The sequence below is a fragment of the Danio aesculapii genome, chromosome 7, assembly GCF_903798145.1.
Source record: "Danio aesculapii chromosome 7, fDanAes4.1, whole genome shotgun sequence".
Classification (NCBI taxonomy): Eukaryota; Metazoa; Chordata; class Actinopteri; order Cypriniformes; family Danionidae; genus Danio; species Danio aesculapii.
In genome coordinates, this window is record NC_079441.1 from 52400634 (window position 1) to 52416792 (window position 16159).

The 16159-nt window shown below is 36.7% G+C and overlaps 2 protein-coding genes across 3 annotated transcripts in view; both read right to left on the reverse strand.

Moving 5' to 3' along the window:
- The window catches only part of slc22a31 (solute carrier family 22 member 31), a 34871-nt gene extending 28348 nt beyond the window's left edge, over positions 1 to 6523 (reverse strand). Inside the window, exon 1 of the mRNA XM_056462153.1 lies at positions 6043 to 6523. Coding sequence (XP_056318128.1) covers positions 6043 to 6432 — 390 coding nt within the window. The 5' untranslated portion in view covers positions 6433 to 6523. The remainder of the gene's footprint in view (positions 1 to 6042) is intronic.
- A 5184-nt stretch (positions 6524 to 11707) lies between these two features.
- The window catches only part of ankrd11 (ankyrin repeat domain 11), a 204685-nt gene continuing 200233 nt past the window's right edge, over positions 11708 to 16159 (reverse strand). For both annotated transcript variants that reach the window (XM_056462152.1, XM_056462150.1), the window contains exons 10-13: positions 16000 to 16098; positions 15484 to 15627; positions 13197 to 13289; positions 11708 to 13110 (exon numbers count right to left, since the gene is read on the reverse strand). In XM_056462152.1, coding sequence (XP_056318127.1) covers positions 12925 to 13110; positions 13197 to 13289; positions 15484 to 15627; positions 16000 to 16098 — 522 coding nt within the window. In that variant the 3' untranslated portion in view covers positions 11708 to 12924. The remainder of the gene's footprint in view (positions 13111 to 13196; positions 13290 to 15483; positions 15628 to 15999; positions 16099 to 16159) is intronic.

The following is a 16159-nucleotide window of genomic DNA, read 5'->3' on the forward strand; positions in this document are numbered from 1 at the left end:
ACTTAACTGTTCATTTTTTAAGTCCATGTTGTATTAGCTAACCTTAATGTTAAATGTTTGAAAACGCAACTTCGAACTGCTTTCAAATTCTAACTTTAATTAAAGCTGCAAGCAGCGATAAAAGGGACCTCGCACCCGGGCTCACCACCACCCGGTGGCCTTAAGATGACAGAGAACAGCGGACAATAATAATTTAGGCCGATATATATAAAAAATAATAAAATAATAAATAAATAAAAATAAAATTTTTTTTTTTTTTTTTAAATCACAGATTTATGTCAAACTTTCTTCTGTCAGCAGGTGGCACTATGACTGTGACTCAGGATTGGCATGTAGATGTCTTCAGGAGAGGAATCTTATCAACCATGTGAATTTTCAGGCAGATCGGACATTGTTTGGCTGAGTTATAAGCCAAAGTTCCTACTGTCAGCAGGTGGCGCTATGACTGTGACTCAATATTGGCATGTAGACATCTTCAGGAGAGGAATCTTCTGATAAAGTTTCAGGCAGTTGGACATTGCGTGGTTGAGTTATAAGTACTTCCTGTTCCATGGCGAAGCACTGCGGTTTGTCAAGCCGCTTTGGACACGCCCTTCGGCGAAAACGCTAGATCTTCACAATATATCAATCATCGCTAGAGCTTTCAGATAACACCACCCAAATTTGGTTCTGATATAATAAAATTTGTGGGAGGAGTTTGTTACATTGTAAAACATGTCATTTCCTGTTGCCAACAGGTGGCGCTATAACTCCAACTGGATATTGGCATGTAAACGTGTTCAGGTCAGGACTCTTATCAAATGTGTGAATTTTGAGGCAGATCGGATAATGCATGCCTGAGTTATAATGACTTCCTGTTTCGTGGCAAATCATCAAAGTTTGCGGCAAAGAGCAATTCCAATCGGTCCCTAAATATGCTAAATGATTGTACTCAAATGAATGTTCACAACAAACAAAAACGAAACAACAACAAAAAAGCAAATTGTAATACATTATGTAATATACAAGTATATTTAGTGACACTTTTTTATACTATTATTATCATCCTTTTACACTTTTTTTTTTGTATCTACCCAATATAACCAAACATCTGTGATCAATTAAGTAGTGGAAAAATCTCTCATTTACCTGTTTCGTAGCTACTGTGTGCACGAGACCTGTCAACACTCCCACAGAGTCTCACGTGCTCTCCAAAGAGACACGCCTTTTTAGGACTTAATGTGTCCAGCCAGGGTAAATCTAAATCTCCTAAAATGTTTGGGATTTGTTTTATGGTTTCGCTTTCTAAATCTGTCATCAAATGTATGCGCACAGTCTCAAGAGCGAGAGAAACATTAAATAATTCATTCTTTAACCTAAACGACTCAGAAAAACTTTATTAAATAGTCGAAGAGAATCAAATTAGATCTAAACTGGCTGCAAAATATTTGTACACCATTAGAAACGGCTAATCAACTCATCTGCCTTATTAAAACAATCTACACGTTTTCTTCCAGTAAGTTTTATAATTTTATAATTTTTTTGACTGTTTTAATTCCTTTTTTCTGTCATTTATTTCTCATTTGCTGTACATTTTATTAATTTGATGATGCCAATATATTGCAGATTTTATACATCTAAAATGCTTTGGCAATACTGTAAAAAATGCTCCTAAGTAGCATAAAGGCAAGAGAAATAGTGGATTTCTTTCCTTTTTATTTTTAAACTTTTAATCTATTGAAAAGGAACAGTGTATAAGTGTTTCTTAATAAATTAAAATATTGTTAAAAATCGAATTATGTTTCGATTTGTCACATATAGTTAACTAGCAAGTATATTTCAAACCTGTTGGAGGCACTCGTTTCAGCATCGATAACGCAATGTAATCACTCACAATAGACACGTCGCAGAATATATACAATGTTGAGTTTTTAATCACAATTCATCATTTGTATGCGTTTTTGATGCCTGGAATTGTATAATTATTTTAAAACGCATTAAGGCATAAGAAAATGCACCAGTTGTGACTTTAACAATGATTAATTTAATTGAATTATTTTATTTTCATCTTTCAGTTACTGTACTTCAATACTGTTAGACTCTGGAAATGATAAAACACTTTGTTTCAATCGTATCTTTTTCTTGATTGTATTTATAGATTGTTATGCAGGAAACACAGAAATGAACTGCAAATGGCACAAACCACAATGAAAATGTGTCTGGGACCACAAAAAGTTTATTTGATTTTATAGAGATGCACTCCCACTGCATCTTCCCAATGGATCTAACATTATAAACTCTTTCCAAATAGAAAAATTTAGTCATCTGGTGAAATTGTATTCATATCGCAATGGTAGATTTTCCCAGTCTTTTTTTTTTTTAATTGTTGACACTTTCAGGTGGAGCACGGTCATGCAGGCGTCGGTTAAATGTATTATTTTCACATATTTGAAAACTCCATCTTTCTCACCACCATAAAAAACCCTGAAACATCTGAGGAGACTGATGATGATGTGATTGTGTACATGCTGCCAATTATACAATCAGCTTCTATTACATTACAGCTAATGTGAAGCCATGCTACTACAGTTTACATATTTGTGTCCTTTATTCTGCTTTCAAGAGGAATCTTCCAAAAAACACTGGGAAAAGGTGTTTTTTTCCATCATGGAAAAGGAAGCATATTGCTAGTCAGGGCCACATGAAAAGTTCCAGCGATTCACTTCCTGTGGAACAGGAACTCAACAAGGACTTTATTCACAGCTCTTCCCTTTGCTTTCTGTGATGTGTCGAAGTTGCAGAACTTAAGAACACGTATCCAGCTATTACAGTTTGTTTTTTATTATGTACAGTTGAAATCAGAATTATTAAACCTCCTTTGATTTTTTTTCTTTTTAAATATTTCCCAAATGATGTTTAACAGAGTAAAGGAAATTTTCACAGTATGTCTGATAATATTTTTTCTTCTGGAGAAAGTCTTATTTGTTTTATTTCAGCTGGAATAAAAGCAGTTTTTAATTTTTTAAACACCATTTTCGGGACAATATTTTAGCTCCTTTACACTATATTTTTACAGAACAAACCATCGTTATACAATAATTTTCCTAATTACCCTAACCTGTCTAGTTAACCTGATTAACCTAGTTAAGCCTTTAAATGTCACTTTAAGCTGTATAGAAGTGTCCAGAAAAATCTAGTAAAATATTATTTACTGTCATCATGTCAAAGATAAAATAAATCAGTTATTAGAGATGAGTTATTAAAACTATTATGATTAGAAATGTGTTGAAAAAATCTGCCCTCTGAAAACAGAAAATGGGGAAAATAGAAACAGGGGGGTAATAATTCTCACTTCAACTATATATATAGTCTGAACAATACTCTTAATCATATTGTTGAACAAGACACTAACAAAAAGAGTCAAGCTGCAATTCAGTTAGCAATAGGTTTATTTTTAGGACCATGATAGTCATCTAAATGACTTCAATGTGACTGTCATTTACTTATAGGAGAGCTGTAGAATCACACACACACTTACACCCACACACACACACACACACACACACACACACACACACACCAAGCTATCTAAATGGAGAGACAGTTTAAACTAAAACACTGCTTAAATAAAGAAAATAAATGTAAAATGTATCAAGATTGCTGGTTCAATTTATGACTTTGTTGCATTAGAAACATAAAATACAAACTTCCTACAACACATTTACACAGCTTTTTAAATCACTTTGCAAAAAAAAAAATAATAATAATACTAACTCCCAATACTAGAGTATGTAAATAGCTTTACTGCATCTTCTGATTTAACTGTTTGTATGAATTGATGTTCTCAATCAGTGTTTTTGTGCTGTTTTTCAGCTCGCACTCGCAGGTGTCTAAAGACTGTGAAATCCAGATACATTTAATGGAAGCAAATTGATATGAGATAATAAAAACTATTTCTTAATAAATAAACAAAAAAATGAGAATTAAGATAATAAAAACTATTTGTACATCTCAGGAAGATGCATCTAATGTCTCAATATTTGTAGTGGAAAAAATGCTGAGAGAGATTTATGTATTCCAGTTACACAACACAAAAGAAGTTTTGAAAACTTTTGGAGACCAGTAGCCACTGACTTTCAAATATAAATAAACAAACAAACAAATAAATAAATATATAGTTGAAGTCAGAATTATTAGCCTCCCCGTTTATGTGTAATAAAGGATCGAGCGGAATGATTCGATTGGGATGAGCTCAGATATTTTTAGTTTAAACTGAAGAGAGGGGGCAACATGACTAAAAGCTCGCCTCCCCATTTCAGTTTGAACCCGGTGAACAGTTAATGATAAGATTCACTTGAACGTAGGGCATACTGGCTTTTTGACCAATGAAGAAGGGAACATAGGTATAAAGGCAACCGACCCAGATGAGTCTTGTAGTTAAGAGTCATCCAGTGGGTGTACCGTCTTACAACCAGAGAAGGCCACTCAGCTTTAGCATACAGGTCACAAATGGTGAGTTAGTCTACAACAACCTGTAACAAACCTTAGAGCACTAGGATAAACAGAGTTTAATGGTTGAAGACATTTGGTTGAAGCATTCATATATAAAACATCACCATATTCAAGCAACGGTAAAAATGTTGCAGACAAAAAACGTTTATGAGCTTTAGGAGAAAAGCAGGATGCATTTCAATAGTAAAACCCAAGCTTAACTCTCAGTTTGAGAACCAAATTTGACACGGGTTCTTTGAAGAAAAGCTCCTGATCAAGTAAAAAGCCTAAATACTTATAGCAGCACACTAAATTTATTTGTTCACCCTGGGCAGTGGTCATTATTGGTTGGTTCTGCAACCAATTTGTAAAAATCATTCATTTAGATTTATCTACATTTAAAAATTAATTTTAGATCCTGAAAACGATTGTATGGCCTGAACAAGTGAAGGAGAGCAACAATAAATCACTGTATCATCAGCATACAGATGATAAAAGGCATTTGGAAGGTTGTCGCACAAGTTATTAATGTAAATAGAAAATAATATAGACCCTAATACCAACCCTGCAGCAATCCTTTGGGCACCTCTAAAGATAAAGTCAAACCGGCCATATGGACACACTGTGTTCTGTTGGACAAATAATTAGGAAACCAAGTGTCAGCTTGGTTTGACATACTAATTCAAACCGATGTTTATTTGTTTTTCAAACTACGGACGTCAATGGTTACCGATTTCTTACATTTTTCAAAATATCTACTTTTGGATTCAATAGAAAAAATAAAAAGAAACCCATAAAGGTGATAAACCACTTGAGGGAGTGTAAATTTATTTAAAATATTAAACTATTCCTTAAAGGTCTTAAACTGTGAAAGAGGAAACAGAAACCCTGTAAATATTCTTAATAATAATGATTATAATCAACAGAAATAGTCAAGGAAGCTCTAATAGTTTCCACTACAATGGCCATTAAAACATAACCAACTGTTAACCATTACAAAAAAAAAGTTTTTTGGGACACATCCCAGAGGTTTAATGATTAGAGAGTCATGGGAAATATCACAGCTTCTTTTACAAAAACATTATGATATTAACAATTATAAATAAATTAATTAATAAATAAATAAATAAATAAACTATGATTAATGAACAGTGCTTGGAAAACAATCTAAAGCTACTAAAGTTTGACTTTTTTGTTACTTGGCTACTTTTTAAGGAAAGCAATGTGAAAGTATGTGTTTTGTTTTATTATTATTGTTATTATTTTAAGAGTAAGATGGAATTAAAATGGTAAAATATAACTTTTTACCCAACATATCCTAATAGTTTTCCTCTTGGCGCAAAACTAGCCCTTTTGTCTGTATCTGATCCCTCACAGAGAGGAAAAAACAAAGTAGAGGCTTTTACCAAAATCGAGGGTCTACCTCCAGTGTTTTTTTTTTCTTTTTTTCTTTCTTTCATTTCTCCTTATGATCAGTAATACGCAAGATAAAGATCATATAAGAAGAAAATTGTCCTCAATTAATAATAACACAACTCTGCTTGTGATTTCGAGGTACTTCAGCGAACTAACCTCGGTCACCAAGTTGTTCTGGAGCCCCGCTGGTTTGGAAAACTCCCATCCTCCAGTGCACGACACCACGTCCCGCTCCACATCGTCTGTGTAGTTACTTACATTCACTGGGTACTTGTAGAGCTCGCAGTGGCTGAATCCGGAGCCCTTGAGCCAGGGCACGGTGAGGTTGAGATACGCCTGCCTGGAAAGGTTTGAGAGCCGGGCAGACGGCGGTAGTAACGCCTGGTCAGGCTTGCAGTGGTAAGACTCGGGAACGAGAGTAAAGAAAACATCCGTGAAAAGATTCAACGATACCGCAAAGTTTGGAAACCAGCTGAAAAGCGTGATGATCCTGTTGTATCGCCCATATCCACCAACTTGAGGGTAAATTTTAGTTTCAAACTCCATAGCTAATAAGTTAGAATCCTTGTCGACGGAAACAGCTGTTTCTCACAGACATTGCACCCTGTGGAGCTGGAAAACTGACTGACTGAGCACTGTTCGCACACACGGACTGATAGTAAAGTAGCACAGGAAGATCCGAATTATTTCAGCCAATCGGCTCGTTCGAACTAACGAAGTTGGTTATCCGACTCATTGATTCTTTTGCGTTATCGCTCTTGCGCAAATGTGTGAAAATCTGTTCTGCACCATATTGATTACTGTTTACATTATGTGAGCTTACCTCATAGTGTACGTCACGAGATTTACAAAAGTGACTCAATCAATAAATAAACAAATAAAAAAGGTTCAGTAACTTGTTTACGAATCAGTGTTTTGATAAGTTCAGCAAAAGTTTCTTTCATAGTCGACATACTTCAGCTAGATAGACGTCGGTGTACCGGCAGAATACACAGAGTACTCTAAATAGTTAGTCACTATCTATTCAAAACCGAATGAACCCCAAAGACTTACAGTAAAGATGCTTACAGTTTCGGTATGCACCTGAGTATTCAGTTTTCATTTATGTATGATCAGGAGGTTTCACGCAAGGACTATCTAAATGCTACAACTAGGCAGTTAAAAAAAAACCTTTCTGTAACAGTTTTGAAAGAAAAAAAAATTGTTTTATTTATGTATTTTGAGAAAATATAAGGGGTCAATAACTTTATCAGTTCTTACTTTTTTACTGAACTGTACATGAAATTTACTATAGTGTGACTTAGCAACAAGTAAAACTTGAACTTGAACTTAAAAATACCAAATACGGTGAAAGCCATTTATCTTTATTGTCAGACACTTATCTTCACATAGAACACTATTTTACACTACCTGACAAAAGTCTTGTCGCCGATCCCAGTTGTAAGACCAACAAATAATAACTTGACTTCTAGTTAATCATTTGGAAAAGTGTCAGCAGGTAGATTTCTCTGATGAATCATCTGTTGAACTGCATCCCAATCATCACAAATACTGCAAAAGACCTACTGGAACCCGCATGGACCCAGGATTCTCACAAAAAAATCTGTCAAGTTTGGTGAAGGAAAAATCATGGTTTGGGTTTACATTCAGTATGGGGGCATGGGAGAGATCTGCAGAGTGGATGGGCAACATCAACAGCCTGAGGTGTCAAGACATGTGTGCTGCCCATTAAATTACAAACCACAGGAGAGGGCAAATTCTTCAGCAGGATAGCACTCCTCATACTTCAGCCTTCACATCAAAGATCCTGAAAGCAAAGAAGGTCAAGGTGCTCCAGGATTGGCCAGCTCAGTCACCAGACATGAACATTATTGGAGGAATTGAAGATAAATCCGAAGAATCTTGATGAACTGCTGCAAGAACACTTTCTTTGCCATTCCAGATGACTTTATTAATAAGTTATTTGAGTCATTGCAGAGATGTATGGATGCAGTCCTCCAAGCTCATGGGAGTCATACACAATATTTGTTCTTGTTCCACTGCACCATGACTTTATATTCTATACTGTACATTATTTATGTTAAGTGACAAGACTTTTGTCTAAGCAAAGTCAGACCTTACTGTCCTAATTAAATCATTAAAAATCAAGGCATGATTATATTTTATTTGGATGAAATAAACATAATCTAGAGGCCTTTGCCTTTCATGAAAGACGCATATATAGTCAAGTTATTATTTGCTGTTCCTAAAACTATAGGCGACAAGACTTTTGTCAGGTAGTGTAAATTCCATATAAATACAGTGATTAAATACAATTCTGTGGCTCTTGGTCAACTATAATTCAGACTAAACATTGCATATCTTTGGGAGGTGACGATATATTTTAGGTGAAAATTCCACAATGATCCCAACAGCAGCTAAATATGTGTCAGCCTACCACAAACCCCAATAGACAAACCTAAAGTAAGTGCATTTCTTATGTTTATATTTTTTTATTTCTTCTTATTATTACTACCATTATCTTTATATTTTTATTTATTTGTATTTATTTTGTTATTATTTTTATTCATCATTTATCTTTTTTTGTTATTATAATTTGTATTTACTTATATTCATTTACTTTGTATATAATATGCATGTACCTCTTAATTATTTTACTGATATATTCTTGTTCTATGTATATCATGCCAATCATGCCAATAAAACGTATTTGAATTTGAGAGAGAGAGAGATTATATTTGTGGGTTAAAGCTATACTGTGTATAATATAAATTAGATTAAATATTAATATAACACACCATGGCCCAGTTTCACAAACAGGGCTTAGATTAAGCCAGGACTAGGCCTTAGTTAAATTAGGCTATTTAAGATAAATTTTAAAAAACGGCCTTAGAAAGGATGCTTGTACCCAGTACTCAAATGACCTGATATGACATCAAGCAATGACACACTACTAGAATGTCTTCTAATAAGTCTAAGTGACAGCTCCCTCTTGTGGCAGAAGTCATACTGCAGCCCACAAAAACAGCACAGAAGCAAAGTCATTTCAAAAATTTATTTACGAACATAATCTCTGAGGAACAACAGCAGTTCTCGCGCTCTCTGTACATGCAAGTGTAGAAAATAACAATTCTGAATTTCTCCTTTCGGTACGTTTTTTTTTTTTTTTTCTTTTTTCAGTTTCTCGCATTTTGAATTGCAGGATATCAACACAGCTAAAGGTGAAAGTACTGGATCTTTAACAGCACTGACGATAGCATCATAAACCCCATCCCCTCCCCGTAGCTGCTCCAACAATATGTACACAATTGAACTACATTGTACAAATAAAAAAAGATACATTGTTACATCACCGGCAGCGAGCGCCACATGTCTCGTTGCTGTTAGAACCTCACATTCTACGCAAGTTTAGACTAGTACAAAGAGGAGGGTGCAAAACGTCCTGGAATATTATTTACAGCTATTTACAACGTCTCGTTTTACGCATTACAAGAGGAAAATTTACACAGCGGAGACCTTCAACTCAAACATACCACAGGTGTCGGAAAGATAATAAATAGGTTATGCCTCACTATTGATGAAGACGTGAATTCGTGAAAATTAATGTTTTAAAACAAGGCTTGAAATTGCGGCTCCATCTAGCGTATCAGTAAATGGAATAATCTGTGTGATCAGTAGAGGTAATGTGTTGCAGACAGAGGTCAGTGAGTCGACAAGCAAGCGTTAGGATTTCTTTTGTCCAATCTCATGGTCAGTTATTCCCGATGCAGCGAGTCTGATGGAAGTTATGGCTTATGATGAACCCTGAACAGTTCAAATGAATATCGGGTATACTTCACAATTTCAAGCCTTTTAAAAGAGAATCAGTCGTGAGAAGCCGAAATTCAGCTATCATCTTGTAAACGGTACGTATTTAGGGGCTACTCCATTAAAAAGTCGTAATTTTGGTTTCGTCGAGGGAATAAAAACACCATCAATAGCCTTTTAAAAGTAATTCGGTCGTGAGAAGCAGAAAACTCACTTATCATCTTGTAAACGGTACGTATACAGGGGCTACTTCATTAAATAGTCACAATTTTGCCATCAATAGCGTTTTAAAAGTGAATCAGGTAGGCGCCAATAGCCTAGTGGTTAGTGCATCGACACATAGCACCAAGGTGCTCATTGCGACCCGAGTTCGATTCCCGACTCGAGGTCCTCTGCCGATCCTTCGCCTATTTCTGCTCCCCACACTTTCCTGTCTGTAAAATCTCCACTGTCCTATCTCGATAGAAGTAAAAACCCCTCAAAAATAATAATAAAAAGTGAATCGGTTGTGAGAAGCCGAAATTCACCTAACATCTTGTAAACGGTACGTATATAGGAGCTATTCCATTAAAACGTCGCAATTTTGGTTTCGTCGGGGGAATAAAAACACCATCAATAGCCTTTTAAAAGTGAATCGGTCGTCAGAAGCGGAAAACTCACCTATCATCTTGTAAACGGTACGTATACAGGGGCTTCTCCAATAAATAGTCACTATTTTGGTTTTGTTGGGGGAATAAAACACCATCAATAGCACTTATCGGAGATCATGTTTGTTTTGGAAATCACATAGTAGAAATAAAAGTGGTCGGAATTCGAACAGAAAGCTATTTGTATTACGCATTCGTTAGAATCGGTTTGTTTCACACTGCACGGTACTCACAAAACACCGGGACATGAGTCATCCCGAACCAATACCTGCAGAACTAGTGACACCTGTTGCACCCAGACTCAATGCACACATACAGAACTGCGTCATGTGGGATTTTCAGACTCGCACATGAGGGAAAATAATAATAAAAGAAATAAAAACACTAGTCTGGATGGTTAAGCAAACATCACACAACCTCACGCTGAAGTACAGGCAGGTAATGAGAATGGGTAAACACATTTCAAGCCCCCCCAACCCCAAACGAAACGGTTAGAAAGAAACTCACTTGCACTCGTGCCCTAGATATTGATAGATACATTTAAGCATCTCGATGTACTTTAAAGATGATCAGAAATAAGTTGACATAATAAAAAAAATAAAAATATCATGAGGGGAGATTCACAAGGATATCAACAATAGAAAAACAGTCAGAGAGCCCATGTTTATAAATAGCAAATCCAAGTATGGAGGGTGTGTGTTTTGTTCTGAATCAGTATTAACGGCGAGTGTCGATATATCAAGTGTGAGCCAATAAAAATCACCTTAAAAGACTGCTTTAGGGCTGAGAAAGGTCAATCTACATGCAGATGTTAAAATAAGAACAATAGGAGATGGATTCTGATTTCCCGAACAGTGGAAAAAAGAGTGTGTGACTTTCATGCCTAAACGAACGTAACAAGACGCTAAAAAGGAAAAGATAAAAACTCCCATGATTATAATCATACAATGTGTAATAAACTCAAATATGTACTACACCTTTCATGGGGTGGTTGTATATTCGGACAGACCCAAATCTCGTCCTATGACTTGTGCAGCTTTAGAAGAAATCAGAGACGTTAAACTGTATAAAGGCATTTTCTTGGTTTATACTTTTTAAAGATATATACTTGTGTAATAAACGATGAATAATATACCTCTACTATTCTTTAAATAAATCCATAATCACTCTGCTACATCTGAAAACTATGATCGTGGCCCTGACAGAGCAATCAGGAGAGGAACGGTGCTTCCTAAATGATGGTGATGACCTAGATTTACTTTGACTAGCCTTGGACAGAAACCGCGAGGACCGTTGGAAGTGGAAGTCTTGAAAATACTGACAAAGTGTACACCTTTTGGCCCGTGGGATGCGTGTGGTATGTGTGATTGGGGGAGGGGTGGGAAGGGGGAAGTGCTGCCCGAAAGTGAACTGTACATACAATGATAACTTTTATTCATTTATTTTTTTACACTTAACTGAGTGATGTTACAGTACATAAGTTATTTACAACTGTGCAGTAATGTGTGGCAAAATAAATTATCTAGAAGGCAGCGAGAATACATTGGTTAATGATTATAAAACTGTACATCATTTACCCAATACTTTTTTTTTTCAGTTTTGTATTTTTTTCCATTAAACTAATGTTGGCTCTGTAGTGTTTCAAGTCACTTCCTCAGAAAGGGAACAATGAAATGCCCGAGTAAAGAAAGACATAAACCAAAAACAAACATTAAAAAAAGAATAAACTATACTCTTGTAAGTCCTCGTCTCGTGATTTGTGACAGCAACATTTGCTCGTACATTATTAGTCTCTTTTCCTTATGAAACCGGGCACGTCAGGTCTGGTTTAGGGACCATCCAACTGTGCATCTGAGACCAAATGCACTGCTGTCGCCTGGTGAGGGCACTCTAGATCTCACGCCCTCAAACTGAACGCAGTCTCTCCTCTGGGCTCTGGCACCGAGCTGCTGCTCGCCCCTGCATGCAGCTTCCTGCCCTGAATGTGGGGCTGCACGGGGTGCTGTACAGCAGGAAAGCCACTCTCTCCACTGCTGTAGCCATTGTGGACTCGGGTTCAAACAAGGAGAAGGTGTGTTCGCACTCCTGTCGCACTCTTTCGTGTCTCTGTTGTGCCTGCACATTGAGGTGTTGGCCATGTTCGGAGTTCTGTGTCCACCACTGTGCCGTGTCTGTCCCCTTGTTCTGGAGCACATAGGTGGACGAGCCTGTCTCAAGCTCCTTGTTTGTTGTAACTTAGCATGGGCTGGGACAGAGAAAAATTCAGTCCCGTATGTTCACCCAAATAACCCAAGACAGGAGGGACAGGGTTCAAAGCAGACTTGCTTTTTTCAATCTCAAACAAAACCATAAAAACTTGAGGATAAAAGTGCAAGTTGTGTTTTTCCTCCCGTTAAAAAGACAGCTCCTCCCCGGGCAGAAAAGGATGAGTTTTATGTCATTTACCTTTTTTCTATATAATATATATTTTCTCTCCTCAAAGAAATCTCCTCAAACTGGCTAGCCCTTACCGAACTTTGTTTGATGTCTCTTTGATAGATGATTATATTAGACCGAACTCTCCGAGTCTGAATGTGTGTTGGTGTCACGCAGGCAACAGTACAAAGTCGTCGTTGACGTCGACCATTGGCACGTAGAAGGAGGGAACCTCGTTCACACACAGAGATTTGTGTCCAGCAGGGTCCAGCTCCTGTACCTTGAGTTGCCACTCCATCCTTTGCACTGCGTTCAGCGCAGCGGCCTCATGCTGCTGCCGCATTAGCAAACACGTCTGTCAGAATAAAGATGCATATAATTAAACTCATTTTCAATGCTTGCACATGGCAGGTTTGAGCAGAGCATAAGCAAACTCCTCACCTTCATACGGTCGTATTTATCATCCACATCTTGAATCCAGGAGATAAACTGCCTAGCATTGAAGCGATCTCTCACAGACTTGTTTTCATCCCCCTGAAGAACAAGATTTGTTACAAATTAAATTCAGTCTCTGTAAGAATAGGCAATATGGCTTCAAATGAAAAACTTGACTGATTGAACATCTATTATTATTTTCAGTGTAATTCTTTATTTACTTATTTTTTGCCCCTCATAGTTTAGACTGCCATGAATATGACTGAGTTATTCACACATGGTAGTATGTTTTTAATGTTAAAGGTGCAGTAGGTGTTCAGGTCTTCAGAAACGTGTTTTGTTGTGCTGGTTGAAAGTCTCTTCACATTCCACTAGTAATGATTAAAGTAAATGAACTAAATGTGTTTATTTGTTATGCTTGTTGTTTGTCAACAAATGTAGATTTGTACAACTGTGCACTCCTGTTCACGCAGATCCGCCGATGCGCGTGCATGTGTGTTCACATGGACACGAGTGACAGCGGTAAAATCAAATACTGAATCAAAACTTTTTGCTGAGTCAATATTGAAGTTAGTTTTGCACGCTGGAGAAAGGACGACACCATGGCTGAAGTATTTCTTTTAGACAGGTAATGTCATGTTATAAAACTATTTTAGTCACGCAAAGCTGATGTATATTTTGTTGTTTCACTAATGGGTTATATGTAGGCCCACATGGAATCTGTGGCACAGAAATCCGCAGATTTCCGGCCCATCATTGAATCTGTTTATTTACTTGTGTAAATGTGTGTAAATTTATATTTATTTTATAATATTTAAAATTAATTTCAGTAATATTATTGACTAATATGCAAGTGTTTATTTGATTTTTTTACAATACAGTGTGTAAAGTAATAGTTTCTGTCTTTCAGTTGATATATTATATGAGAGACTTGCTTTGTTAACCAAATAAGTGGATCTAGATGGATTTGTATTGTAAACATTAAATAAAAGTTAAAAAGCTATTATTTTTTTCTTTTAAATATTGAGTTTTTAGTTACGATACTCCCAAAATAATCATGCATAAATCTGCAGATTTTTTACTAAAGTCTCTGCAGAAATAACAAATAATTGTCGGCAGATTCTGTCTGGCCCTAATTATATGCATGGAAGTGTTGCTTAGCAACTGAAATCTTCAGGCAATAGATTGATATTGATATAACTATTTTCAATATTTCAACATCGATAATGTCGGTTTTTTGGTTTAACAACAAAACATCAGTAAATAGTTCTATTCCGCCTAGCCTGCTTTACTGAGGTGAAGTTGGTTTTCTTTTCACATTGGTTAATTTTTGAACAATGACAACCTGTGACGAGGCCCCTATATTGTTTACCATGCTACTCTGAATATTTACTCTGAAATAGCATGTAAGTATGGCTTAGTAATAAGTGTAATTCCTGCAGGCCGCAGACCAACCACAAAGCATATAGCAGTCACTTTAGAACAAAGCATGTGAGAGAGAGAGACCAGCAATCCTTGCATGGATGAAATATTGCACATTATGACAAGTCTTGCTTGCTGCACAACTGAAGACGTGCTAGATATAATACAGTTTTTCGTTCAGAATTGTAGTGTAAAACATTTACATTTAGTCATTTAGCAGACGCTTTTATCCAAAGCAACTTACAAATGAGGACAAGGAAGAAATTCACACAACTATAAGAGCAACAGTGAATAAGTGCTATAGGCAAGTTTCAGGTGTGTAAAGTTTAAAATATAAAGTATAGTCTAAAGCAGGGGTGGGCAAACTCGGTCCTGGAGGGCCGGTGTCCTGCACAGTTTAGCTCCAACACTAATCAAACACACCTGAACAAGCTAATCAGTATCTGCAAGATCACTAGAAATCTATAAACAGGTGTGTTTGATTAGAGTTGGAGCTAAACTGTGCAGGACACCGGCCCTCCAGGACCGAGTTTGCCCACCCCTGGTCTAAAGTCTAAAATATAAAGTACTGTAAAGTTTTCTAACTGGCGAATGACATGATTTAGAGGGTCTGTCATCTTTAATGTGCACGTTCGTGATTTCAGGAGGCGTGGCTTTGGACAGCAGGGTAGGGACTGTGTTTCAAAGATATGATGCTAACTGGTAAGCATTTAAGCAGATCACTTACTGCACCTTTAAAGTATTAACACGATTAAAAAACAAAGTAACAGACACAGGAAAATGTCATCTGTTATGAATGTTAATCGCTCAAATCTCGTAAAATCGTAAAATCTTGGATGTGTTAACAAAAGTAGTTAAAATGAATGCTCACCTGGCTTTCTGATGGCATGTTGTAGACTTCTGAATCTAGCAGCATTGTGCAAGCACTAAAAGGAACGGCCTGATTTGCAATCGTTCTTGCTGCTCTACAGTGAACACGTAGCACTTCCTGCTCACAGGATACGATCAGCTTCTCCTGTAAGGGCACATAAAATCATAGTTAGACTGGACATTCGACTGATCCAGAGATACCCTATTCATCTAATCCAGGGACAAAGCCGGTCTTTTGAAGTGATCAAGGTCCGGTAGTCCCAGTAAGAACATCAGAAGAAAATGAGATGAAATGGGGACACTGATCATACTGAAACATACTTGTTTAGTTGCAAGTGTGCATTTCAGATAAGTTGCTGTTCTATTACACAAAGCCTTTGATGATTCATCAAAGGATTTGTGCAGTGTGATCATTGCATCCTAATGGGGTCACTTCAGAAATGAGCTCTGGGATGCATAGAGGGGAGAAAACAAAAAGAAAATGGAGAAAGTCTGAAGGCAAAGCGTAAAAGTTTACCCTCTCAATGCTGTGCTGTAGTCTTAGTTTTCCTCTCACGGCCTCTTGCTGTCTGAACAACTCCTTCAGGGGCTCTGACAAAGATGGTGGTGGTGCGATCTAGAATAACAAGGAAATATGCCACAACTTGTTATTCAGGAAATCTCTAAATGTAACTTTT